Below are 27,452 nucleotides of genomic sequence, written 5' to 3' on the forward strand. Positions count from 1 at the left end.
ACCTTCCCCCATTTATCAACAATATACATCTACCGATCTTATGACTTATATTGCAGATACAACATTCATGCATCCGCCCCTGAAGAAGCAAGCAGGGTCTCGCAAAATGCATAGGGCTTTATTGATGCTTGTTTTATGCCGGTACATGCTGGGTATTATTGATGTCTGCATTATGTCTACATACTTTCCGGTCCATATGTATGTACATTCTTATTGTGTATGTGTATTTACTGACCTAGCAACTTTCAAGTTTTATTGTTGCTCATTGATGTATAACACTTGTAATAAATCTTTGTATATTTATTTTCATCTGTGTTGTGTGCATTGGCTATTATGCCGTGTAACTCACAATCATTGTTGTTGCCACTCCATTACATAACATTTTGAAATAAATGAATTGATTTTGTCTCAGTGTTCGCTGTGAACATTGGCTAAACCTCTCTCATCTCATCTAAAGTCCCAGGGCTATTGCTCTTGTTTTTTTTGTGCACTATTAGGGATGGAGGTGTCAGAGGGGTCACACCAGACCTTAATCTCCATTTTTTGATCAAAACTTGTGACATCTGTGACATTGTGCTGTGTGATAAAACTGCACATTTTAGAGTGGCTTTTTATTGTGGCCAGCCTAAGGCACACCTGTGCAATAATCATGCTGTCTAATCAGCATCTTGATATGCCACACCTGTGAGGTGGATGGATTATCTCGCCAAAGGAAAAGTGCTCACTAACACAGATTTAGATTTGTGAACAATATATGAGAGAAATAGGCCTTTTGTGTACATAGAAAAAGTCATAGACCTTTGCGTTCAGCTCATGATAAATAGGGGCAAACACAAAAGTGTTGCGTTTATAATTTTGCTCAGTGTATATGTGACCTGTGCACGCTCCACAAGGGAAATTATATATACATTTTCTCAAAACATGCTCTTCTGAATAAAGCAGTGTTAAACACAAAAACAAAAATGTAATATCTCTGACAAGGGGGCTTACAATGTTTAACTTTTATTTATTTATGTAAAACCTTTATCACAAAAGGAAAAAAACTGTTGCTGTAACTGCTTAAAAAGTGTGAGCTGAAGTTTGGCTTTACTTTGTTATTCAAGTCCATCTACATCTGCTAGTGCATTTAATACTACCCTCTCCCTAAACTGACAATGCTGCTGTCCAAAGGTGTCATTTTTGCTCATCCATCAACAGGGCTGGACTGGGACAAAAATTTGGCCCTGGACTTCCTCATGACCGGCCCACTTTAATTTTGAGTGTCCCCAACAGCGTCCCCCTTACATCAGAGTGTCCCCAACAGCGTCCCCCTTACATCAGAGTGTCCCCAACAGCGTCCCCCTTACATCAGAGTGTCCCCAATAGCGTCCCCCTTACATCAGAGTGTCCCCAACAGTGTCCCCCTTACATCAGAGTGTCCCCATGAGTGTCCCCCTTACATCAGAGTGTCCCCAATAGCGTCCCCCTTACATCAGAGTGTCCCCAACAGCGTCCCACTTACATCAGAGTGTCCCCATGAGTGTCCCCCTTACATCAGATGAGTGTCCCACTTACATCAGAGTGTCCCCATCAGCGTCCCCCTTACATCAGAGTGTCCCCATCAGCATCCCCCTTACATCAGAGTGTCCCCAACAGCATCCCCCTTGTATCAGAGTGTCCCCAACAGCGTCCTCCTTACATCGGAGTGTCCCCATCAGCGTCCCCCTTACATCACAGTGTCCCCAATAGTGTCCCCCTTACAACGGAGTGTCCCCAACAGTGCCCCCCCTTACATCAGAGTGTCCCCAACAGTGTCCCCCTTACATCAGAGTGTCCCCAACAGCGTCCCCCTTACATCAGAATGTCCCCAACAGCATCCCCCTTACATCATAGTGTCCCCAACAGCATCCCCCTTACATCAGAGTGTCCCCAACAGCATCCCCCTTACATCAGAGTGTCCCCAACAGCGTCCCCCTTACATCAGAGTGTCCCCAACAGCGTCCCCCTTACATCAGAGTGTCCCCAACAGCGTCCCCCTTACATCAGAGTGTCCCCAACAGCATCCCCCTTACATCAGAGTGTCCCCAACAGCATCCCCCTTACATTAGAGTGTCCCCAACAGCATCCCCCTTACATCAGAGTGTCCCCAACAGCATCCCCCTTACATCAGAGTGTCCCCAACAGTGTCCCCCTTACATCAGAGTGTCCCCAACAGCGTCCCCCTTACATCAGAGTGTCCCCCTTACATCAGAGTGTCCCCAACAGTGTCCCCCTTACATCAGAGTGTCCCCAACAGCGTCCCCCTTACATCAGAGTGTCCCCAACAGCGTCCCCCTTACATCAGAATGTCCCCAACAGCGTCCCCCTTACATCAGAGTGTCCCCCTTACATCAGAGTGTCCCCTACAGCGTCCCCCTTACATCAGAGTGTCCCCAACAGCTTCCCCCTTACATCAGAGTGTCCCCAACAGCGCCCCCCTTACATCAGAGTGTCCCCAACAGCGTTCCCTTTACATCAGAGTGTCCCCAACAGCGTCCCCCTTACATCAGAGTGTCCCAATCATCAGCTCCCTTCACAGAGAGTCCCAATCAGCAGCTCCCTTCACATCAGTGTGTCCCCATCAGAAGCCCTTCACATCAGAGTCTCCACCAGCAGCTCCCTTCACATCAGAGTCCCCACCAGCAGCCCATTTCACATCAGTGTGTCCCCATCAGAAGCCCTTCACATCAGAGAGCCCCTATCAGCAATCCCCTTCACATCAGTGTGTCCTCCCTCTCCTCCCCCTCCCACATGTGCTCACAGTTTTAAGGCAGCTTCTCGTTCCTCTCTCCAGTCATGTGATAACAAGTGATAAGGGGAGAGAGGAAGGAAAGTCTGCCGTTGGTCTATCTCCCCCTGCAGGCTGGAGGGAGCATAACGCCTAATGCTCTCTCCAGCATATGACGGAAGCTGCTCCTCCTGACAGGAGTGAAATTGCGATCACTCACTATCAGAGAGGAGCGGCTCCAGGACCGCACCTGACTGGCCTACTGAGCCATCGGCCCACCAGGAATCTCCTGGTAGTCCCGATGGCCAGTACATGCCTGTCCATTAAGAGTGGATCCACCTTAAGACAGAAAGTGTGTTACAGGCTGGATCACCAGGTAAAAATAAAGGAAAAAATGCAGACACCACATATAAGAATTGGTTTTGGTTTTGAATTTAATACCGCTTTAAGTGTGTAACTTTGAGCATTATCTTGATGTGACATTTGAAAATATTGTGCAAGAGGGCTTGACTTACCACATTAACAAGCTGAGTTATTGCAACCTCAAATTGTACCATGACAGGATCAGACACATTTTCTACTGGTCTTATATGCTGATTGTAATGCGCGAAAAGCTTACGGAAAAGTCTCTCTTCGGTCTCACTTTGTAATGTATCTGAAAGTAATAACAATAATGTTAAAAATGGCTAAGATTCCATAAACTTAGTGGATCTTAGAATTCAAGAAACAGCACAATGGTTAAACTCTCTTTCAGCCTTGTCCGTTTTCCTGCTTACTTTCTTGCACTTCAAACCTCAATCCCAATTATTTTTATGTGGCTAGTTTACATCTATGCACTGCAACTAAGTTTATTTTTAAAATACAGAGCATGGTGCATGCATAAAGAAGCATATAAAAGCACATAAAAAATGTGCATAATTGTATTCAGTGTGTCAAAAGCAAGCATTTCTCCACGTTTGCATGGATATACTCCAGTTTCTTCGTCAGATTTGCTAGTTTCATGCAATTTATTTCTAAATAAATGCATATTTAATGGTGCTTTTCAGAGATTTTCTGTCTATTGGATTTCTTGTTTAAAGAAATTCAGGCTAGTTTGTAACTGGCATAGGCTGGCTTTACATTACATCTGACAACCGTGCTTTCCAAACTATCCCCAGCGTGTGTTTGTAAAACTGTGGTATAGACAGTAGAATATTCATTTCCTTGGGGCTCAGTTTCTTTTGGCCTATGTACTCTTTTATGTGCTACTCAATTTAGCAGTGCTAACAAGAATGAGTAAAATAAATGTTTAATTTAAATTGTAGAATGGAATGGGATTTCAAGCAGCTAATTAATAATAATAATTAATAATAATTGGTTTATTAAAATTAATAAATATTATATCACATCAATGGGCACAATTCACTAAAGGTGATCGAATGCGTTATGATGGTCACGTGACCACTTAACACATGCGATAATGAAAACGTCAATCCACTATTGCTCGTTTACAGTATTTAGCGCAAACACCAAAAATGCTCATTAAATACAGCATAAAAAGGCATTAAAGTAAATTCACAAAAGTAAATAAATAAATAAATGCATGCAGTAATTAATACTAGTCCAAGCTTGCAATAACTATGTGATAACTATGGCAATGGTCAGACCCCCCCCCCCAGTGACTGGTTTAAAAAATAGGTGGGAAAGTGCAAGCTGGAGCAGGTATCAGCTAGATTTTAGTCAGGAGGCTGGCAGACAGCATAGCAAAGATGATGGAGCTCTTTGAATCCAGTCTTCTGGAAAAGATCTCAAGTGACCGTTCACTGCTGAATCAATTCACGGATGCTGATACCCTGCAGAAGTTCAGGTTATCTCCACTTATCATGGAGCTTTATACCCAATGCATAAGGTACCTTGAGCCCTCAACACAGAAGCCATGCCATATATGCCATGACTAAGTTGCTGGCTGCCTTACACTTTTTTGGAAAAGCATCATATAAGATGCTTGCGATAACTTACCGCATAGTTTCATGCGATATTTAAGGCATAATTTGGAAAGATACCGCATGCAAGATTTTAAGGAGAGTTTCTTTGTGAATTGCAACACTTTTTTTCTTCTGAATGTTGTGCGTTATTTTACCGCATACTCGGATGCGGTAAAATATCTCTTAGTGAATTGTGCCCAATAACATTCACAAATAACTTATAAACAAGCATAAATGGAACAATTCAACAACTCAGCTTTTGTAGCTCGAGTTTTATTAAACCAGGCATAAAATCTAATAATAACTTGTCTCCAAAACTGCAGGAGGCTGAGAGACTCCTGACTACAATCCCCAGCCTGTAGCCTGTTCAATTGCTATCTGCAAATCTAAGGTGAGTATATCCAAACCTATGTTGGAAAGATGTATCCCATCTTCCCTATACAGGCCCAGGACCCCACCCCCTTCCAAATCCTTATGCCTAAAGTAAGAACCATATCTAAAACTCATTAATGTTTCTAACATTCTATTAATGCGTTTCCTAATTTTTCAAATGCTTTGAATAGATCAGAATTTAGCCAAACTAAACAAGGAATGATTTCTGAAAAAACAATGTTAGTACTGGGAGATAATGCTTTGAATTTCTGGATAGTGGAATACACTAAATGTGAAAAATGTAATTGAAGTTTTTTTTGATGACCAATGTCATCGCCACCTAAATGAAACAGCAATATGTCAGACAGTGGCCACCCATAAGCTAATCTTTCCAATTTTGACGTTAATTCCTCCCAAGGCATGCCCCATTTACCTAATCAGAAAATCTGAAATAACTGTGGATTCAAATCCAAATTCTTGCCATAGATTCTTTCAGTTGCTCTTTTGTGGGCCCAAAATACAAAGGAATGCCCAACAATCCACATAATTCACTTCTTACATAGGATTCTAAAGGAAAATTAGGTAGAAGAGCACGGGAGGACTGTAGAAGAGCACAGGGGGGACTGTAGAAGAGCACAGGGGGGGCTGTAGAACAGCACAGGGGGGACTGTAGAAGAGCACAGGGGGGGACTGGAAAAGAGCACGGGGGGGGGCTGGAAAAAAGCACAAGGGGGGGCAGAGAACAGTAGGGGGGCAGAGAAGTTGGTGGGCAAGATCACAGAAGGGCCAGGAGAGAGCTGAGGGGCCCACGGGCAGCAGGAAAAAGCTGGAGAGGAGGGGCGGCATACAGAGAAACCAATGCCCTCCATGTTCTTCCTTACCACTTTTCCTCCTCTCCCTCCTGCAGGCATTCAGTGGCTGCAGGAAAAACATGGAAGGCATTGGTTCCTCTGTATGCCTCCCCTCCTCTCGGTCTGGGTCGCAATGGTGACCACTGTAGTTACGTCCCTGCAGTGAAGTAAAGAAAAAAAAGTTCTGGCAGAATGAAGGAGCAATGAGGAATGCTGGCAGGATTCTGAGGCTGTGACAGTTGCAGACTAGAGCATACAGAGGGTTAAGAAGGCTGGTAGATGAAAAGATTGTGGACCCGGAAATGCTGAGGATGAAGGGGGAGGAGGATTGCTAGTGTAGTGAGAGCCAGACAAGCAATGAGAGAGAGGAGAAGGGACGGATGTGAGGAGTTATCAGTCTGCAGTGATGCCGGAAAGATTACCGTACTTCATTTACCTTCTACAAAGCACATTCCGGTCGGTACAGAGGCACTGGGCAATGACACTCAGAGACAGGAGAGAATCACAGCGGCACTGCACAGTGACAGAAGATAGGAGCAGAGATTGGGTCAGATGTCAGAATCCTCCCACATGCAGGGACTTCTATCACCCGATCACCACGCACTGTGCTAAGTAATGGGAGGAGGGGAGCAAGCTCCACCGCCTGTGCCTCCGATAAATATGTACCCCGGCCGCACTTAACATACTGTGCAGGAGCAGCTCAGAGCAAGATGTCGGGAGGCGGAGTTGGATAGGAAAGCCACTCTGCACACAGTTTCCTCCACAGTGCGCTCCCGCAAAGCACGACAGCACTCTAGAACGACACCCCCCGTAATGGTCGGCACCAGTGGCGGGGCCCCGCCCCATTTTCGGCACCATTATCAGCAAGAATTCTCTTTCGGCAAATTGCCGAAAAGGCAGTTTTCGACTGATATATTTCGGCGGCCGAAATTTCGGTGCATCCCTACATATAGCATAACTATATATTGTGTTAAATCAAAGAAGTACAGCAAAATTGTGTCTCCTTTTTTGGCAAATAAACCTTTTTCCAAAATATACTGAATTGTGACATTAGACACAAAATTAATATCACATTTAGAACCAGTAGCGGTTAGTCAAATTTACCTGGACTTGTTCTGAAATAATGGTGATCCCATTGAACAGACATGTTTCTGTCTGTTAAATTTATCCTTACACTTGAAACAGGTGGTGTTAAGACAAAAGTCTAGCAAGGAACATACTTGGTCTGGCTTGGGTTCAGTTTGGCTGTTATTTCAGATGTTTCCTTACAGTCTGAATGGCTTCTGCAGTTGGTACAAATGAAAAGGGAATATGGCATCATAGGATGCAGCTGTCTCTTCTGCCTCTAATTCTCTCGCCTTTTTGTCAAAGCCTAATTGAACAAGCTGAAGTAAGAAGCTGATTGGCCACCATGCACCGCTGCACCAGATTTGGCACTGTTCAGTTTTAGTAAATCAACCCCTATCTGTCAACCACATATAATGCTATTTTACCATCTCCGTACTGGTAATTTGACAATAATTCACACTTTGAGCCATACTGCACACCTTCAGCCTACTGTGGCCTTTTCAAACCAAGGGATGGGATTATGCAGTTAGAACTGGAATGATTCCACAACTTTCACACCTTCTATCCTGTTCTTGGACAATCAACATCTGCATTGACAAGTTTTATGGTGATTGGATTAAGGTGACTGAGCTAGCTATATGGATTACTTACATTTCATGGTGATTGGATTTTGGTGATTAAGATAGCTATATGCAGGGCCGGATTTCCCACAAGGCCACTTCGGCCAGGCCTCGGGGCGGCAGTGGTACAGGGGCGGCACCGCCCCCCACACTAACATCAGCATGCAATGCACCCGTGCGCCAGAGAGGTGGGGGCGCTGAAGCGCTAGAGTGCTCCTCTCCCTCCTCCTCCTCTCTGTGTCCAGACTGAGGCGGCTCCCTCCGCAGGTCACCGCCGCCACCGCTGTGTTTTTCGCTGCTGAAGCCCATCCCCCCTCCCTCCTCCTGTCAGAGAAAGAGAGCAGCCACCGGAGATCGGAACGGCTGGTCTCTGTGCGGGGGGGGCGTGTTCTCCTCTGTCTCTCACTCCCGCCCAAGCCTATGCCTGTCTCCATCTGTTCTGTTGTACACACTTGGAGGGGAGGTTGTCCTGGGGGGTCTGTACTAATGGAGGGGGGGTTGTCCTGGGATATCTGTACTAGTGAAGGGGGGGTTTGTACTAATGGAGGGGGGGTTTGTCCTGGGGGGTCTGTACTAATGAAGGGAGGGGTGGTTTGTCCTGGGGGGGGGGTCTGTGCTAATGGAGGGGGTGGGGGTTGACCTGGGGGGGTTGTACTAATGGAGGGGGGTTTGTCCTGGGAGGGTCTGTACTAATGAAGGGAGGGGTGGTTTGTCCTGGTGGGGGTCTGTACTAATGGAGGGGGGGTTGTCCTGGGATGTCTGTACTAGTGAAGGGGGGGTTTGTACTAATGGAGGGGGGTTGTCCTGGGGGGTTTGTACTAATGAAGGGGGGTTTTGTCCTGGGGGTCTGTACTAATGAAGGGAGGGGTGGTTTGTCCTTGGGGGGGTCTGTGCTAATGGAGGGGGTGGGGGTTGACCTGGGGGGGTTTGTACTAATGGAGAGGGGGTTTTCCTGGGGGGGTTTGTACTAATGGAGGGGGGTTTGTCCTGGGGGGGTCTGTACTAATGAAGGGAGGGGTGGTTTGTCCTGGGGGGGTCTGTACTAATGAAGGGAGGGGTGGTTTGTCCTGGGGGGGTTTGTACTAATGGAGGGGGTAGACCTGGGGGGGTTTGTACTAATGGAGGGGGGTTGTCCTGGGGGGGTTTGACCTAATAGAGGGGCATTTGTCCTGGGGGGGTCTGTACTAATGAAGGGAGGTGGGTTTGTCCTGGGGGGGTCTGTACTAATGAAGGGAGGTGGGTTTGTCCTGGGGGGGTCTGTACTAAGGGAGGGGGGTTTGTCCTGGGGGGTCTGTACTAATGAAGGGAGGGGTGGTTTGTCCTGGGGGGGTCTGTACTAATGAAGGGAGGGGTGGTTTGTCCTGGGGGGGTTGTACTAATGGAGGGGGGCTGTCCTGGGGGGTTTGTACTAATGGAGGGGGGTAGACCTGGGGGGGTTTGTACTAATGGAGGGGGGTTGTCCTGGGGGGGTTTGTACTAATAGAGGGGCGTTTGTCCTGGGGGGTCTGTACTAATGAAGGGAGGTGGGTTTGTCCTGGGGGGGTCTGTACTAAGGGAGGGGGGGTTGTCCTGGGGGGTCTGTACTAATGAAGGGAGGGGGGTTTGTCCTGGTGGGGGTCTGTACTAATGGTGGGGGGTTTGTACTAATGGAGGGGGGTTGTCCTGGGGGGGTTTGTACTAATGGAGAGGGTAGACCTGGGGGGGTTTGTACTAATGGAGGGGGGTTGTCCGGGGGGGTTTGTACTAATAGAGGGGCGTTTGTCCTGGGGGGTCTGTACTAATGAAGGGAGGTGGGTTTGTCCTGGGGGGGTCTGTACTAAGGGAGGGGGGGTTGTCCTGGGGGGGTCTGTACTAACGAAGGGAGGGGGGTTTGTCCTGGTGGGGGTCTGTACTAATGGTGGGGGGTTTGTCCTGGGGGGGAGGGTCTGTACTAATGGAAGGGGGTGGTTTGTCCTGGGGGGGTCTACACCCAGGAAAGTACACCCAGGGCTCCAGAGGGAGAGGGCAGTGCTGAGGGAACACCATCAGAGAGAGAACCCCGCTGCCCTGCGCCACCAGAGGGAAAGCCACACAGCCTGGCGCCATCCCTGGCGGAGAAAGGAATGGAGTCATTGCAGGAATACAGATCTGGGTGCTACCCAACAGAGTCGCCACGGGCAATTCAGAGTGAGCTGACAGGTGAGAGGGCCGATCGGCCATTATCTACTAATGTCCATAGGAACTGCAGTCTCTGACCATCTCCTGTATCATGTCTGCCGTCTCTGACCATCTCCTGTACTATGATTGCAGTCTCTGATCATCTCTTGTATCATGTCTGCAGTCTTTGACCGTATTATGTCTGGGGGCTCTTTCTGGTGGTGTGGGGGAGGGGGCGGCATTGAAGGGCCCGGCCTTGGGGCGGCAAAGGGAGTAAATCCGGGCCTGGCTATATGGATATATATAGTTTGCTGGGCTAAGTTCGTGACACTTATTAGAAATGAAAAAGCATCTTGGATGTGTTGTGAAACATTGTCAACATTAGGGATGAGCTTCGAGTTCAAGTCAAACTCATGTTCGACTCGAACATCGGCTGTTCGCCAGTTTGCTGAACAGCGAACAATTTGGGGTGTTCGCGGCAAATTCGAAAGCCGCGGAACACCCTATAAAAGTCTATGGGAGAAATCAAAAGTGCTAATTTTAAAGGCTTATATGCACGGTATTGTCATAAAAAGTGTTTGGGGATCTGGGTCCTGCCCCAGAGGACATGTATCAATGCAAAAAAAAAGTTTTAAAAGGGGCCGTTTTTTCGGGAGCAGTGATTTTTGTTTAAAGTGAAACAATAAAAGTGTAATATTCCTTTAAATTTCGTACCTGGGGGGTGTCTATAGTATGCCTGTAAAGGGGCGCATTGTCGGTCAGACAATACACATAGAGGTTCATTGATAAAAACAGCATGGGATTTCCCCACAGGGGAACCCCGAACCAAAATTACAAAAAAAATAGCATGGGGGTCCCCTTAAATTCCATACCAGGCCCTTCAGGTCTGGTATGGATATAAAGGAGAACCCCGCACCAAAATTTTAAAAAAAATGGCGTGGGGGTCCCCCTCAAAATCCATACCAGACCTGAAGGGGAACCCCGTGCCAAAAATTTTTTAAAAAATGGCGTGGGGTCCCCTAAAAAATCCATACCAGACCCTTATCCGAGCACGCAACCTGGCAGGCCGCAGGAAAAGAGGGGGGGACTAGAGAGCGCCCCCCCCTCCTGAACTGTACCACATGCACTCAACATTGGGAGGGTGCTTTGGGGTAGCGGCCCCCCAAAGCACCTTGTCCCCATGTTGATGAGGACAAGGGCCTCATCCCCAAAACCCTTGGCCGGTGGTTGTGGGGAATCTGTGGGCGGGGGACTTATCGGAATCTGGAAGCCCCCTTTAACAAGGGGACCCCTAGATCCCGCCCCCCCTGTGTGAAAAAAAGTGTTAAAAATGACAAGAGACAGTTTTCGACAATTCCTTTATTTAAAGTCTTCTTCTTTCCATCTTCTTCAGGTCTTCTTCCTTCTATCTTCCTTCGGTTTCTTCCTCCATCTTCTTCTTCCTCTGGTTCTTCCTCCAATCCTCTGCTTTTTGCTCTGGTGTTCTTGTCCGGCATCTTCCTCCGCTGCGTCTTCTTCCCCGCTTCGTTCTTGGGATGCTCCGCATCCATGGGAGGCTCCCGCTGTGTGAAGGTTCTCTTCTTCTGACACTTCTTAAATAATGGAGGGCGGGGCCACCCGGTGACCCTGCCCCCCTTCCCTATGGGTTTCCCTGTGATGTCAGAGGGGGCGGGGTGACAAGGTTACGTAGCGAGTGACCCCGCCCCCCTCTGATGTCACGGGGAAAGCCATAGGGAAGTCCCCATCAAGTCCCCGTGCATGAGAGGGGGCGGGGTCACTGGGTGGCCCCGCCCTTCATTATTTAAGAAGTGTCAGAAGAAGAGTAGCGTCACACAGCGGGAGCCTCCCATGGATGCGGAGCGGCCCAAGAACGAAGCGGGGTAGAAGACACCACGGAGGAAGATGCCGGACGAGAACACTGGAGCAAGAAGCAGAGGATCGCAGGAAGAACCAGAGGAAGAAGAAGATGGAGGAAGAAACCGAAGGAAGAAGGAAGAAGACCCGAAGAAGATGGAAAGAAAGACTTTAAATAAAGGAATTGTCAAAAATTGTCTCTTGTCATTTTTAACATTTTTGACACTTTTTTTGTGAAATGGTAGGGGTACTTTTGTACCCCATTACCATTTCACATGGGGGGGAATTGGGGGTCCCCTTGTTAAAGGGGGCTTCCAGATTCCAATAAGCCCGCAGACCCCCCACATCCACCGGCCAAGGGTTTTGGGGATGAGGCCCTTGTCCTCATCAACATGGGGACAAGGTGCTTTGGGGGGGCCGCTACCCCAAAGCACCCTCCCAATGTTGAGGGCATGTGGCCTGGTACGGTTTAGGAGGGGGGCGCTCTCTCATTTCCCCCTCTTTTCCTGCAGCCTGCCAGGTTGCGTGCTCGGATAAGGGTCTGGTATGGATTTTGAGGGGGACCCCCACGCCATTTTTTTGAAAATTTTGACGCGGGGTTCCCCTTAATATCCATACCAGACCTGAAGGGCCTGGTATAGAATTTAGGGGGACCCCCACGCCATTTTTAAAAAAAAAATTTTTGTTCGGGGTTCCCCTGTGGGGAAATCCCATGCCGTTTTTATCAATTAACTTTTTTGTGTATTGTCTGACCGACAATTCATTAATAGCCGCGAGTAGTTTTAAATGACTTTTTTTCCTTTGAAATGTCATTTTGCTGTCAGACTGTTCTAAACACGGGAAACATGCACCCCTTTACAGGCATACTATAGATACCCCCCAGGTACGAAATTTAAAGGAACATTACACTTTTATTGTTTCACTTTAAGCATTATTAAAATCACTGCTCCCGAAAAAATGGCCGTTTTTAGAACTTTTTTTGCATTGATACATGTCCCCTGGAGCAGGACCCAGGTCCCCAAACACTTTTTATGACAATAACTTGCATATAAGCCTTTAAAATTAGCACTTTTGATTATTCATGTTCGAGTCCCATAAACTTTAACGGTGTTCGCGTGTTCGAACAAATTTTTTGCCTGTTCGCATGTTCTGGGGGGGTGTTCGGCTCATCCCTAGTCAACATACAGAACAAGTCCAGTTAAATGTGACTAACCACTACTAGCTTTACCATGACCAGGATAAAAAAGAACATTTGCAGACATGATATTACAATATTAAATATCTTTAGCTCTTATAGCAGCAGCCACATTGATAAAGTAGGGAATGGTTGATTTTGCTCCCATTGGGAGCTCTGTCTTCTCTTCCTGTCTTGGGGACATAGCAGATATCTAACAAGTGCCCTCATTGAAAGGTTTCTCCTCTAACCCTAATCTGCTTACAACTCAACATTTGTAAATTTGTCTTACTTTCAATCCCATAGCAAATGAAAAGGGTGAATTTGGAACGTATACCTTCCATGCTCTATCAAAATGAAAATAATGTGGCTTTAGAAAGAATTTTTAAAAATGTTGTATGATACAAATGCTTTGGTTACGGTTTTGTGTTAATCAAAATGTACCATGAAGAGACACTGGAGATAACCGACAGTGCTGAACCAGAACAACAAGTCTGCTTTTATATTTAAAGCACACTGAAACACAACTGCATATTTGACTAATCTTTTCTGAATGCAGCAGGGCAGTCTAGTTTATTACTAGCATCACTCTTGTGGGTCAACCATAGAGCTGCAGTGAATTTTGTTATTTCATTAAAAGAAGCTTACTGAGAATGAGTTTACCACAGGAGCTCAGGCTGGATGAGAGATACTTTTAGACAAGCCTAGCCCTTCTGGAAACTATCAGAAAAATGAAATTTACAGTCTGGGTGCAATTTAATAGCTATAGCCTTACTTGGTTATTTGGTTATAAAATGTTTAGATTACACTATCTTTTTTGCCTAAACATACCCAGTTCAAGCTGAATTATATCCTTGTGACTGTAGACTATAAATTTGAATAAAACAATAGGTTCAGCTTTGTGATAGTGCTTCATGGCAGGACCTCAAATATCAGTTTGCAATCAATTTTTGTACCCCTAAATGATTCTAATATTTCAAATTTTTTATAATGGATTGTGTCCTTGTGATAAGATACCAACTTGTCACAAAATGTGTCTGCACAAACAAACAAATCTGGAAAAAGGTATAGACACCAATATATGGTGTGCTGCTTCATGCAGTGTTACTATGAAAATAAATGCAATCTATCAGGCCAGGTTCACACTGTAACCCGCTGCGGATCGCACAGGAGCGCTGTGCGTCCCTGTTCCCCGTTTCAGGGTCGAATCAGGGCCGATTCTATGCCTGAATTCAGCCCTAAAACGGAGCCAAAGACGCACAGCGTTTCTGTGCAGTGCGCTCTGCAGCTGCAAGAGAGATATGTGAACCGGCTCCATAGGGAGCCAGTCACATTCTCCTGCTATGCGAATTGGATGCGGGAAACCCGCATCTAATTTGCATGGGTGTGAACCCGGCCTGCAGAAGATCCTAAATGATTTGATGTGAGATATTGAAACATCTTTCCTAAGAGTAGGCACTATGCTCATCTCAATATATACTTTCCCTCTGTATATGTAGATAATGCCTGCGTAGATTCTCTTATGCATAGGTTGGCCAAAAATGGGTAAACCCAACCCTAATAAAACCTTTGATATGATGCTCAGAGAAGGAATGGGCAATAAGAAGGCCACTTTGGGGGTGAAAATGAACAATTTCAACCACTGTAAATGCTTATTATTAGGCACAACGATTTTTTGAAAATTGTATCAATCCCTCTCCTCTCCTGCTATCTGCTGGACATTCCCTAGTGCTATAGAATTCTCAGGCTGCAGTTCTGCACCTAGTCTCATAAATAGTGTTTAATCTAAGGTCAGATGATTTAGCCTGTGCCTGATTAAAACAGGTTTTTGGTTTGTTGCTGTACCCTAGGGACCCTCTCACTCTAGACGCACGCTAGACAATCTGCTTTAATGTGCGTGCTAGTGTCCATTGTGTGCTGCCAGCAGAGAATGATCTTTTTCTTGAGGGGTCTGTCCCCAGCAAACAAGCATATCCAGTAAATATCTAACTGGGGAAGTCTGACTGTGTGTCCTGCACTGCAAAGGTGCTTCCGCCATCTCAATATGTAGCTAGTGGACTCTGTAGCCAATTATGCATGTGCGTTAATTGTTGGGTTGGTTTTGCTTTTCTGGATTTTAAAATTGAAAAGCCAGAAAGGAAAATCTGGTCCGCCATTCAAGTATTGCTGCTGTGTTGTGTTTGCTATAAAATATATTATATGAATGATTTTTCTATAAGACTGTCATAGGATGGAAATCAGGTTAGTGTTGAGTTTGTTTGAGGATGCTTCTCAAACTAATACCTTGGTAACAAGTACACAAGCTGTCTTCAAGCAATGGGAACTCTTGTCAGTTGGAACAGTTTGTAACCGTTGTCAACAAAAACCCAAATAAAAGCAGCAGCATGGACTGATAGTGAGGGACTAACACCATAGCAGGTAGAGGGTTTGTAACCAGGAAGAAGACCTAAAGACTCTTTTGCCTGATATTGCAGCAAATGCTTAAGAAGCCTGAGTTCTAGTTCTCAACGGAGATCACGAACACACAGTAACTGGCGTTAAGTAACTTTTAATCATATTTCTACTGTTACAGACCATAGTTTCTGCTTGTTTGCTAGGCATCTTGCTTGATATATCTGTCAGTCTTGTACTGTATTCCTTTTTTTGCATTCCTAATATTGCATTTTTGTTCAGTAAAACACATTTATACACTGCAGAGATCTGAACTTCCTTGCTTATACCACAAAGTAACCTTGCTAGATAAACACAAAGCAAAACAGCTGCACGTGTGCAATTTGCTACATAGTGCCATTTTGGGGAGGACGTGGCTCTTGTCAAGTGTGGGTAAGATCTCCTTTCTAGGTTCTTTTTTGGGGAGACTGAGACTGGGTGAGTGAGGTGACCAAGAACAAGGAGATCAGTGTCCTGGAGAATAGGCATCTGAATAATCACATTCTGCCACTTCTCCTCATTAGTGCGAGCACAGATCTGGTTACTTTACTTACAGACCTACCTAGCACTTAAAAACAGAAACATTTATTTTTTGCTGCAGAGAAGAGCTCCTGAAGTTGGCAGTAGCATTTCTGTTTTATTAGTTCAAGTGGAAAAGTGAGGACCTCATTAACTGTATGCATGTCTTCGAATTTCTAACCTAAACTAATAAAAGAGAAAAGCTGTAAATTGATTGGTTGTCACTGCCAACTCTGGGAGCTTGTCTCTGCAGCAAAAAACGGCAGTAAAAATGGGAACATTTATTGTGTAGTAATTAGTATTATGTACTAAACATATAAATACCAAATATACTTCTTTGTAGTGGTGTGTTTCTACTTACTTTACTCATTGTTGACATCTGCAATGTGTTCATTACTTACCCCTGACCTATGCACTCTTTGCATTACTTATGGCTGTGGGACCATTCACAAAGTGCAACGTGGCTTGCGCATGCGCTGTGGGCAGGCGGCTGTGAAGCCGCAAGGAATCACAGCTGGCTGCCCACAGTACACATACCAATGCTGGGGACCTGAAGACCAGGGAAGAACCGGTTTATGTGAGGATGTGAGGACAGCGCTGGACCACTAGACAGGTGAGTGTTCTTTTTTTACAAGTCAGCAGCTACAGTATTTGTAGGGCAAAGAACCACTTTAAGTTCAATCAAGAGCCAGCTACCAGGGACCGGGGTAAAGTTATTGTTACCCTTGTGTTCAGTCATGTTTACATAGGTTCAGCCCATGGCTGTGGTCCACTCTAATTTTAATTCTTTCATTATTTATCATATTTATCGTCATATAACACACACAGGCGTATAACACGCACCTTCATTTTAGGAGAGAAGTTTCAGGAAAAAGGCTACATTTTAAATAAAGAACTTTGAAGCAAAATAAGGGTCAGTGCCCATCAATGCAGCCTCACCATTGCCCATCTGCAGCCTCACTTTGCCCATCTTCAGCCTGTTCAATGCCATCTGCAGCCTGATCAATGCCCATCTGCAGCCTCACAATTGCCCATCACTGCAGCTTGATCAATGCCCATCTGCAGCCTGATCAATGCCCATCTGCAGCCTCACCTCAGATTACTGCTGCCTCGGAGGGGATGGGGAGCGGGGCGGGGCGAGCGCCGTCAGATTACATACAGCGAGAATCTCCTGTTTACTCGGCAGCCTCTTAAATACAAAGTGCCGCCTCCTGAACTGACTTCGATGATAGACAGAACAGTCGTCCAATGCCGGTCCAGGAGAAGGGACTTCCTATTACAGAGGCTGCTGAGTGAACAGGAGATTCTCGCTGTATGTAATCTGATGGCGCTCGTCCCACCCCCCTCCCCATTCCCTCCTAGGCAGCCCAAATTGCAGTATTGGCGTATAACACGCACACACTATTTGCAACCGATTTTCAGGGTGAAAAAGTGCATGCTATATGCCAATAAATATAGTATTTGAAGCAAATATACAATTAAAAGCAGGGATGGCCGCAACATTTAGCCAAAAAATTTGTGGTATAACAGTGTGCTATCAAAAATCATCTAGTGGTTTGAGGTCTAACATCAAACGTTGAACATTGACTGGGTGGCAGACCCACTTTACATTTAATAGGATGCAAAGGAACAGGCTTAGGTGTGCTATAACAACTCCAAAATGTCATCAAGCACCCTTATAGCACTTGCATTAGCAGCCACAATTAGGCTCTTTTACTCAGGGTTTATTTCTGCTGTTTATTGCTGGGTTTACTACAGGGGTTCAGTGCTGGTGGCTATTGCTAGAGTGTTATTGCTGGGATTTATTGCTATGGAATGGATTATTGTTGAGGTTTTTTTTGGGGGTTATTGCTGAGAATATTGGTGCAGTTTATTGCTGGGGTTTAATACTGAGGGTTTTCATTGCTGGATCTGACACTTACTGGAGGTTATTGCTGTGGGTTATCATTGCTGGCTCTGACACTTGCTGGGAGGTTATTGATGGCCATGACACTTTACTGGGAGTTGTTGCTTACCCTGACACTTGCTGGGAGTTGTCATTGCTAACCCTGACACTTGCTGGGAGTTCTTTCTGTCCCCGACTCATGGTAAGGGGTATTATTGTGGGCCCTGACACATGATTGGGAGATATAATTGCTGACACCAATGCTTGGGGGTAATTATTGCTTCCACTGACACCAACAATGGTTATTATTTTACTCCCACAGTCTTTTCAGTGTACCCCCAGATTCTTTTTTAGTCAAAACCATAGCAAACTGAAGAGGAAAGGTGACACAACAAATCATACACCATGAAATAACACTTACTATATTGGCCATGCCACATTTTTCTTCTCAATCACTGCAGCTCATGCATGCTCAGTGGGGAGCCAGCTGTGAAGCCACAAGGCTTCACAGCCGGCTTCCCACACTCAGCATGGCAGCGCTGGGGAAATGAAGACTAGTGAAGAACCTGCCAGGGTGACTACAGAACTGGATCTCTGAACTGATAAATGTCTTATTTTAAAAAGTCATCAGCTACCGTATTTGTAGCTGCTGACTTTTAATTTTTTTTTTTAAGTGACCGGAGAACTGCCTTAAAGCTGAACTCCAGGCAGAAATAAAAGTCCCAAATAAATACAGATGTGTATTTATTTACACATTCATTTTTTTTTCAAGCAGTGTAAATACCCAAATTTGACTTAGTATGTGCCTCTTGCAGTCCCTGTACAGCAGAGTTTAGATTGGGGGATGGAAAAGGAGTCATATAATATCATGAAATGAGTGGGCCTGTGTGCAAGATAAAAAGTGGGCCCTAGGCACAGAAGAAAAAATGGGTAGCGCGCCACGGCGAAAAATGAGCGTGGCTTAAATTGCGCTAAATGTTGGGCGTGGCTAAATGGGGTGTGGTTTAATAGAGTCTGAGATGACTGCAGAATGCTGTAATGTTAAATAGGAAATGTACAGTGCGGACTGTATGGCGGTGGGTAGTATGTGCAGGAGAGGAGAGTGGGGTGTGTTTGATTGTGGGTAGTTGGGCTACTCCCATTACATTTTTTCTTTGATTAGGAGTGTCTCTGTGCTATTAGTATTGATCCTTGTGGGCCCTGTCACTGGACAGTGCCCCCCACAGTTCAGCAAATTTGCTGCATTCTCCCAAATGTTTGAAAACATTGCCAAGGTTAAACTGTATGCCAATTTCTGCCAAGAGTTACCATCTATGTGCTCAAAATCACTCTTTGGAGACTCCTTTCCCAAATGATCCAAGCTATGGGGCCACCTTGAGACGCAGACCAAAGATCTATGCAGGAACTTGATGTGTACTATATTTCATCACAGTTGGTGATTTTGTAAGTACCACCAATTCTCATAAAATGCTTGTCCCATCTTTATTCCCCCATGCCTTTCTCCCAATTATATGTTTACATACATGTGTCACGTACATATACGATTGATTTGGTTGACTAATTTTTTTTCTCTTGCCATTGTATCATTAGACAATACAGCTTGATGCAAATCAGACCCTGAAGAAGAAATTTAACAATTTAAATATTCATACATGCTGGGAGCTCTGAACTCATGTATATTGATTAGCCCCTTACCATGAGACCCATTTCATGACTCAGAATTTTTTGCTGTAAATTACCATACATTAACCACTGGTCTTGTGATTTTAATATCCTTATATGCAATTTTGTATGTCTTATAAACTAATACATTTTGTAATACTCTTTTATATATGCCTTCTACTTCTCTGTCTGGCTTCAGCCCTCGCCCATAAATCCCTGGGGCACCCTCTCTCTTTGTTCTCTGGTTGTGGATAGTATGTGCAGGAGAGGAGTGGAGTGTGTTTGGTGGTGGGTAGTATGTGCAGGAGAGGAGTCCGGTGTGTATGGAGGTGGGTATTATGTGCAGGGAGAGGGGTATGGAGTGTATGGAGATGGGTAGTATGTGCAGGAGAGGAGTGCAGAGTGTAAAGCAGTGGGTAGTATGTGCAGGAAGAGAAGTGTGGAGTGTATGGTGGTGGGTATTATGTGCAGGTAAGGAGTGCGGAGTGTATGGTGGTGGGTATTATGTGCGGGTAAGGAGTGCGGAGTGTATGGTGGTGGGTATTATGTGCGGGTAAGGAGTGTGGTGTTTATGGAGGTGGGTATTATGTGCAGAAGAGGAGTGCAGAGTGTACAGCAGTGGGTAGTATGTGCAGGGAGAGGAGTGTGGAGTGTATGGTGGGGGAGAACGGGGGAGTGGAGAAGGAGGAGGACGGGGGGGCGGAGGAGTAGGAGAAGGTGGGAACAGAGAAGGAGGACACAGCAGGCTGGGAGAGAACACAGGAAGCGGAGGAGGAGAACGGTGCTGCGGGAGGGACAGCTGTAAGCACTCATAGCCACGGGAGGGAGGGGTGGAGAAGCGGCTCTCATGCAAGGAAGATCGTTGCTTACAGCTGTTCCTCCCGCCGCACCGATCATCCCCGGTTGTGAACCAAAGGACAATCATCCATGTGTGCACGGTTGGTCACAGTGGACCCCCCTCCCCTCAGAGTCCCATGTGCAGTGAACACTCTGCACCCATGGATGATACGCCACTGGGGATGGAGAAGCAGCACTAGGCGACAATCAATTGTCTGCAATGCAAGGAGCATGCTAATAGGAGAGAGCAGGCTGTGGGAGGGAAAAGACCTGTAAGCACTATCTACAGTAGAGACAAAAATAAGGCTTTTTGGCCTTTCAGATAGGACCGTGCTGTGTGGCAGAGCTGTATTAATCTCACAGCTGGATGGACAGAAATACAAATCCTTTAGCAGGTAAAACAGCTCCCATATAAACTATATTACCAAAAGTATTGGGACGCCTGCCTTTACACGCACATGAACTTTAATGGCATCCCAGACTTAGTCCCTAGGGTTTAATATTAAGTTGGCCCACCCTTTGCAGCTATAACAGCTTCAACTCTTCTGGGAAGGCTGTCCACAAGGTTTAGGAGTGTGTCTATGGGAATTTTGACCATTCTTCCAGAAGCGCATTTGTGAAGTCAGACACTGATGTGGAAGAGAAGGCCTTATACTGGCAGTCTCCACTCTAATTCATCCCAAAGGCCTTCTATCAGGTTGAGATCAGGACTCTGTGCAGGCCAGTCAAGCTTTTCCACCCCAAATTCGCTCATCCATGTCTTTATGGACCTTGCTTTGTGCACTGGTCCAAACATTTGGTAGAGGGGGATTATGGTGTGGGGTTGTCTTTCAGAGGTTGGGCTTGGCACATTATTTCCAGTGAAAGGAACTCTTAATTTCATGCTCCCAACTGTGTGGGAACAGTTTAGGGATGGCCCTTTCCTGTTCCAAAATGACTGCACACCAGTGCACAAACAAGGTCCATAAAGAAATGGATGAGTGAGTTTGGGGTGGAGGAACTTGACTGGCCTGCACAACCTGGTCTTGATCTCAACCCGACAGAACACCTTAAGGATGAATTACAGCAGAGACTGCGAGACAGGCCTTCTCGCCCACATCAGTGCCTGACCTCACAAATGCGCTTCTGGAAAAATGGTCAAACATTCCCATAGACACACTCCTAAACCTTGTGGCCAGCCTTCTCAGAAGAGTTGAAGCTGTTATAGCTGCACAGGGTGGACCAACTCAATATTGAACTCTACAGACTAAGACTGGGATTCCATTAAAATTCAAGTGCGTGTAAAGGCAGGCGTCCAAATACTATTGGTAATATAGTGTATGTATTTAACCACTTCAATATAGTGCATTTTCACCCCCTTCCTGCCCAGGCCAATTTTCAGTTTTCAGCGCTGTAACATTTTGAATGACAATTGCGCGATCATGCAACACTGTATCCATATGTTCCCCACAAATAGAGCTTTCTTTTGGTGGTATTTGATCACCTCTGCGTTTTTTATTTTTTGCGCTATAAACAAAAGAAGAGCGACAAGTTTGAAAAAAACACAATATTTTTTTCTATAATAATAATATCCCATTTAAAAAAAAAAAAATTCTCAGTTTAGATTGATATGTATTCTTCTACATATTTTTGTTTAAAAAAATTGCAATAAGCATATATTGATCGGTTTGCGCAAAAGTTATAGCGCCTACAGTGCTGAGCCAAACATGACACAGGAGCAAGGTCACAAGGAAAGCCGGGTTCGTTAACAGACAGGCAGCAGGGTACCAGGACATCAGGCAGAGGCAAGGTCAGATGGGAAGCCGGGATCAGGAGCCAGGGATCAGGTTTAACACAGTCCAGAAGCAAGGTCAAATGGAGAGCCGGGATCAGTAGCCAGAGATCAGATATAACAGAATCCAGAAGCAGGGTCAACAGGAGCCAAAGTCAGCAATGGGTAATCAGACAGGGAAGTCACAAGGTTCAGGGTATCAGGAGCACAGCTGAAAGACCAATCAGCAAGACCTTTAAGTAGGTCGTCTGGCGCCAAATGGTACTAGGGACGCGCTCCTGTGCGTGCATGCTGGTCGCCGCGCACGTGCATGCGCATAAGTGTGCACGGTCATTTGCAGTCGCCCGTGTGTGCGCTCATGGGCGGGCAGGCGCCAGGCGATTACTTCTGGTTTCCATACACACAGATCCACGGTCCTGCTCTGTAACGAGTGATCGCAAGTGCCCGGTGGTCATCTCGGCCACAGTTCACGCACATCGGCTTCTTGGTGACGCAGCGCCATGCGAGCATGCCTCCAATACCGCCGGGAAGCTGAGGACGTCATATGACGCCCACCCAGGATGGGAGATCCCATCTGCAGACGTCATATGTCTATGGGCAGGTAGGGAAGTGGTTCATTTGATTATTTAGCTGTTTGCCTAGAGTTCAGATTTAGAAGAAATGCCAAAACATTATATATTGTGAAAATACCCCAAAATTCTCTTTTGCAGAACAGTCTCCTGTAATCTTATATCATAGTTCACTTGTCACAGACATGTTGCATATGTGGCATATGTGAAACTTCACCATCCCAATATTTTTGTGTTTAACAACTGACCTATAATATCCAAAAGTATTCAGTCAGGCAATACAAAAAGCCACAGGTGTTTTGGGGAACAAGCACACATTTATTATGCTGTGTGGGATAAATCGAACATCTCTATTAAAGTTTTATTGAGCAGACACACTGAATGGTTTTAGAGAGCACTTCTGCAAATTTCTTCTAAACTTGGTTTGACAAGTGAAGATGATGTTACGCAAGGCACTTGTGACTCCAGCTCTCCCTTAAGTCCTTGTTTAATGCTTGGCTGCTCAAGATTAAAATTTCATTGACTAAATTGTTTTAGTCTGTCAACCCTTTTAATGCCAGAGGGCTTACATTTCTCCACAATGCAAGGCTGTGCATCCTGGCTGTAACTTTTTCCAGTGCTGAAATATTGCTTTATTTCTAATCCACCGGTGTATAAATGCTGCACCAGTTTATAAACTCTTATAATATTTTCTATATTAAACTAATTTTTAATTCGCTAAGTAAAGTAAAACATCTCTAAATATTAAATAGTCAGGTAGTATATGGGTTGATGCATACTCATGCTTTTTTGTAAACTTTTAAATCGAAGTTAACTTTAAATTTGCAAAAATTGTACATTTTGATAATGTACACATAAGCCCAAAGCAATCACTTAAGTAACATCATTCAATAGCCTAAAATGGGCTGAATAATGTAAGCTGTCTTTTGATTGGTTTGCTATGGGATGCTATACATCATTACTTTATGCCATTAAGTAATCCCAAATATATATTATATAAAATGCAGTATTTCAAATATTATTGAGATGAACACCTTGTTAGCTCTCAGAAAGCTACAACCAAATCTCATAATCTTAATTGTAGTCAATAATATTAGATATTAAAAAAAATATATATATGGGGCATAATTATAAGACAATGGATCTAATGTGCACCAAACACGGGGTGAATCTTCCAGGTGCATGTGTTTTAAACAACAGTGATTGAGTCACAATCAGTGAATGTCTGGTAGAATTCACATTGCCTGCTGTATAAATAAGCCCCTTATAATATAAAAATATTTATTTAAAAATGGGGTAATTTAATAAGGCAGCAAATTTAACATGAACTAAACATTCAATGTGGGTGAATCTTCCAGGTGCATGCATTTTAAACAACAGTGATTGAGTCACCATCAGTCACTGTTTGGTGAAATTCATACTGCCTGCTATATAAATAAGCCCCTTATAATGTAAAAATATTTATAAAAAAATAGGTAAATTAACAAGGCAGTGAATCTAACATGTACCAAACATTCTATGTGGGTGAATCCTCCAGGTGCATGCGTTTTAAAATACAGTGATTAAGTCACCACTTATGAATGTCTGGTGAAATTCACATTCACTGCTGTATAAATACTTCCCCTATAATATAAAAATATTGACTAAAACAATTAGGTAAATTAATAATATAGGGAATCTAATGTGCTACAAACATAAAATGTGGGTGAATCTTCCAGGTGCATGCATTTTAAATGACAGTCATTGATTCATTACCAGTGAATGTCTGGTGAAAATCACACTCACTGATATATACATATGCCCATTATTGTATATTAAACATGATGCTGATTAGCACTCTTATTATATGATAAATATACTAAACATAAATGCAATGATAACAACAAACAAAACAATATGAATCCAGATTGAATCCAAATGCCCAAAAACCTACAATGGATACTTGACCTTAAATTACTATTTTAAAACCTCCTAGAAGCATGATGATCCAAAAATCATGCTAATTAATTTCTTAATGACTTACCTTGCAAGACTACCAACATCACAAGTACAACACAGCAGAAATACATTTCAGTTTTCTTAACATGGCAAAGACTCATTTCTTCTCCAGCAGAAAATATCAAACTGAAGGTGAACAAACAAGTGAGATGTGTGATTCAGGATCCAGTTAGAAGCATGGATATAAATCAAGGTCTCCGTCTAGTGTCTAAGCACAGGTACAATGACTGTTTATGTGTGTGATGTGCCAAAAATAGGGGCAGGTAGAGCGGAGAAAGACTCACACTGCTCTCCTGTCACTGACACTGCATGTGTGTTTCTTTTATGAGGAAAAATTTCATAGGGAAAAGTACCCGTTCACATGATAGAGAACACAGCCCCAAGGGATAAACAAGAGCAACAGTGAGATGGGAGCTGAAAATAGAGTGATACAGAGCAATAGAATGCAACCTGTTCTGTGCAGGGGTTAGCAGATGTTGGCTACTCAATTTACAGACACACCTGGGATTTATACTACTGAAAATTGACCATGCAGAAGGGCTTCGGGTCATTTCTGAGAATATAATCAGACTCTGGAAGAGTCTCTATTAAATTTACATAGCGTATACATGATTTGAAACAAGCTTCCTTTCTTCTGAGAGCAATATTGACCTTTTTCTATTTACAGTGGCAAATGCTATATAAATGTCTTACTGCCAAATTGTGTTTAATTTACAATGCTGGCCTTAAGTAACTATGTTCTGCAGTAATTTTTTTCCTCAAACATTGTCAGATTGATGCACCGCTGAAACAGAATTAGTATCACACAATAACGGGACACCTGTATAATGTGGTGCTGTCACCTTCATTCAGTAGGAACACCAGTCGTCCATTGTATCTTACATTCATTTTGAAGGTTCTGTAAGACCTGTATCTCCACAACAGTGAACCTTTGCTGAGCAGAAAATACATCAATGAGTGTCCAACCCTGATCCTGGGGGCTTGGAAGGCCTCCATTTACCACTGAAGAGTCTCATATCTCATATTTAGACCTGTGTCCACTGTTTACTCCAGGGAAATGGCAACCAACACTTTGAATCCTGTGATTTAATATACGTTCATAGAATCCTATATTGCAGGGTATAGAAGAAGATAGGGTAAAACTATAGGCACAATGCTGATGAGAAACCTATAAATATAAGGAAAGCATTCAGGCATACAGTATATGAATGAAATACAATATGGGGTCATAGAATCATATGCTGCAGGGTGTAGAAGAAGATAAGTTAAAACTGTAGGCACTATGCTGACGAGAAACCTATGAATATAAGGGAAATACTCAGAAATATATGAATGAAATACCCTGCCCACATACAGTATATGCATATGAGTGTAAAGCAAACAGTGTCCAGCTTGTTTTTGGTCAAGTCTCTACTGTGTAGGTACCAGTGACTTTGGAACAGGGGCCTTAAGAGGGGTAACTTTGACCCAGGACCCTGCTCCTGGGGGCTTGGAAGGCTTCCCTTTGCCACTCAAGTGTCCTATATCTCATATTTAGACCTATTTGTGTTCACTGTTTACTCCTGGGAAATGATAATCAATACTTTGCACCCTTTGATACAATATGTGGTATAGCGCTGGTAGAATTTTTAATCTACCGCTTATATGTAAATTTAGTGGGTCATCTGTTCTGTACATAGTTCAGATTGAATCTATTGTTAAATTAGTGCCTGCGGGTGTCGTTGTCACCGTAGGTCGGTGTTGGAAAGCAATAAGCTGAAGTATATGAGTGCTCTTCTTTCTCAGAAGTAACTCAGCAGAGGTTGTCCCCTGCGGTGCATTCTGGGAAGGGGTATTTAAGGGACAGACGCCATATTTCTTGGTCTCTTTCTTTCCGCCTGCTGGCCCTAGTGGCCGACAGGTATGTGCTAGGAGTCCTACCTCATGGTCCTCATGGCCGGAGGACTGCATTGCTGCAGCGTGCGGGTGGGCCCAGAAGTCTGTCTGGGGCCTACTACAACTACTACAGAGATGGTCCTGGGCTGTCTGTCCTGCGGGAAGAAGCCGGACAATTGGGAAGAATCCAGGGGAGGACCCGTCCTGGAAGGATCATGTGGAGCACTGCTCTGGAGAGGGGCCTGGTGACTCAATTGGAGGATGCATCTTAAGTTAACCTACCACATAGTACTGCCGGGTCGGCTTAAAGGTTCTGGTACTGTGTTGCTGTTCATCTAAAATTACTACGTCCTGTGGCAGAGGATCGTACAGTTTTGTTCTACCCAAGTCTGTGGCAGAGACTTTCTATTCGTGCTGCGCTCCGGCTGCTAGGTTAGTGAGAGAGACCTATCCAGGCGGGCAAAGATTTAATCCTGAACTGAAGATATATTCATCCCTGAGATTTCAATTCCTTAGTGCTACACCAAGAAAAGGTATTTGAACTTCCCTGCAACTCTTCTTCTACCTCTTTCCTGCTACTTCTTTCAGTTATCTCCCATTAAAGCATTGGAAAAGTACTAAAGTGACTGGTGCCTACATTGCCAGATAATAAGCTCAATGTGGACTCTAATGCCCCGTACACACGGTCGGATTTTCCGATGGAAACTGTCCGATCGGAACGTGTTGTCGGAAATTCCGACCATGTGCGGGCTCCATCGGACATTTTCCATCGGATTTTCCGATACACAAAGTTGGAGAGCAGGAGATAAAATTTTCCGACGAATCCGTTGTCGGAAATTCCGATCGTGTGTACACAAATCCGACGGACAAAGTGCCACGCATGCTCAGAATAAATAAAGAGATGAAAGCTATTGGCCACTGCCCCGTTTATAGTCCCGACGTACGTGTTTTACGTCACCGCGTTTAGAACGATCGGATTTTCCGACAACTTTGTGTGACCGTGTGTATGCAAGACAAGTTTGAGCCAACATCCGTCGGAAAAAATCCTAGGATTTTGTTGTCGGAATATCCGAACAAAGTCCGACCGTGTGTACGAGGCATAAGTCTGGTATTGGTGAAAC

At 44.7% G+C, this 27,452-nt stretch overlaps 1 protein-coding gene across 1 annotated transcript in view; it reads right to left on the bottom strand.

Annotated features, from left to right (window-relative positions):
- CHRNA6 (cholinergic receptor nicotinic alpha 6 subunit) overlaps positions 1-24,872 on the bottom strand; it is a 73,998-nt gene extending 49,126 nt beyond the window's left edge. The window contains exons 1-2 of the mRNA XM_073597620.1: positions 24,482-24,872; positions 3,262-3,401 (exon numbers count right to left, since the gene is read on the bottom strand). Coding sequence (XP_073453721.1) covers positions 3,262-3,401; positions 24,482-24,557 — 216 coding nt within the window. The 5' untranslated portion in view covers positions 24,558-24,872. The remainder of the gene's footprint in view (positions 1-3,261; positions 3,402-24,481) is intronic.
- Between the last annotated feature and the right edge of the window lie 2,580 nt (positions 24,873-27,452).

The sequence above is a fragment of the Aquarana catesbeiana genome, linkage group LG01, assembly GCF_042186555.1.
Source record: "Aquarana catesbeiana isolate 2022-GZ linkage group LG01, ASM4218655v1, whole genome shotgun sequence".
Classification (NCBI taxonomy): Eukaryota; Metazoa; Chordata; class Amphibia; order Anura; family Ranidae; genus Aquarana; species Aquarana catesbeiana.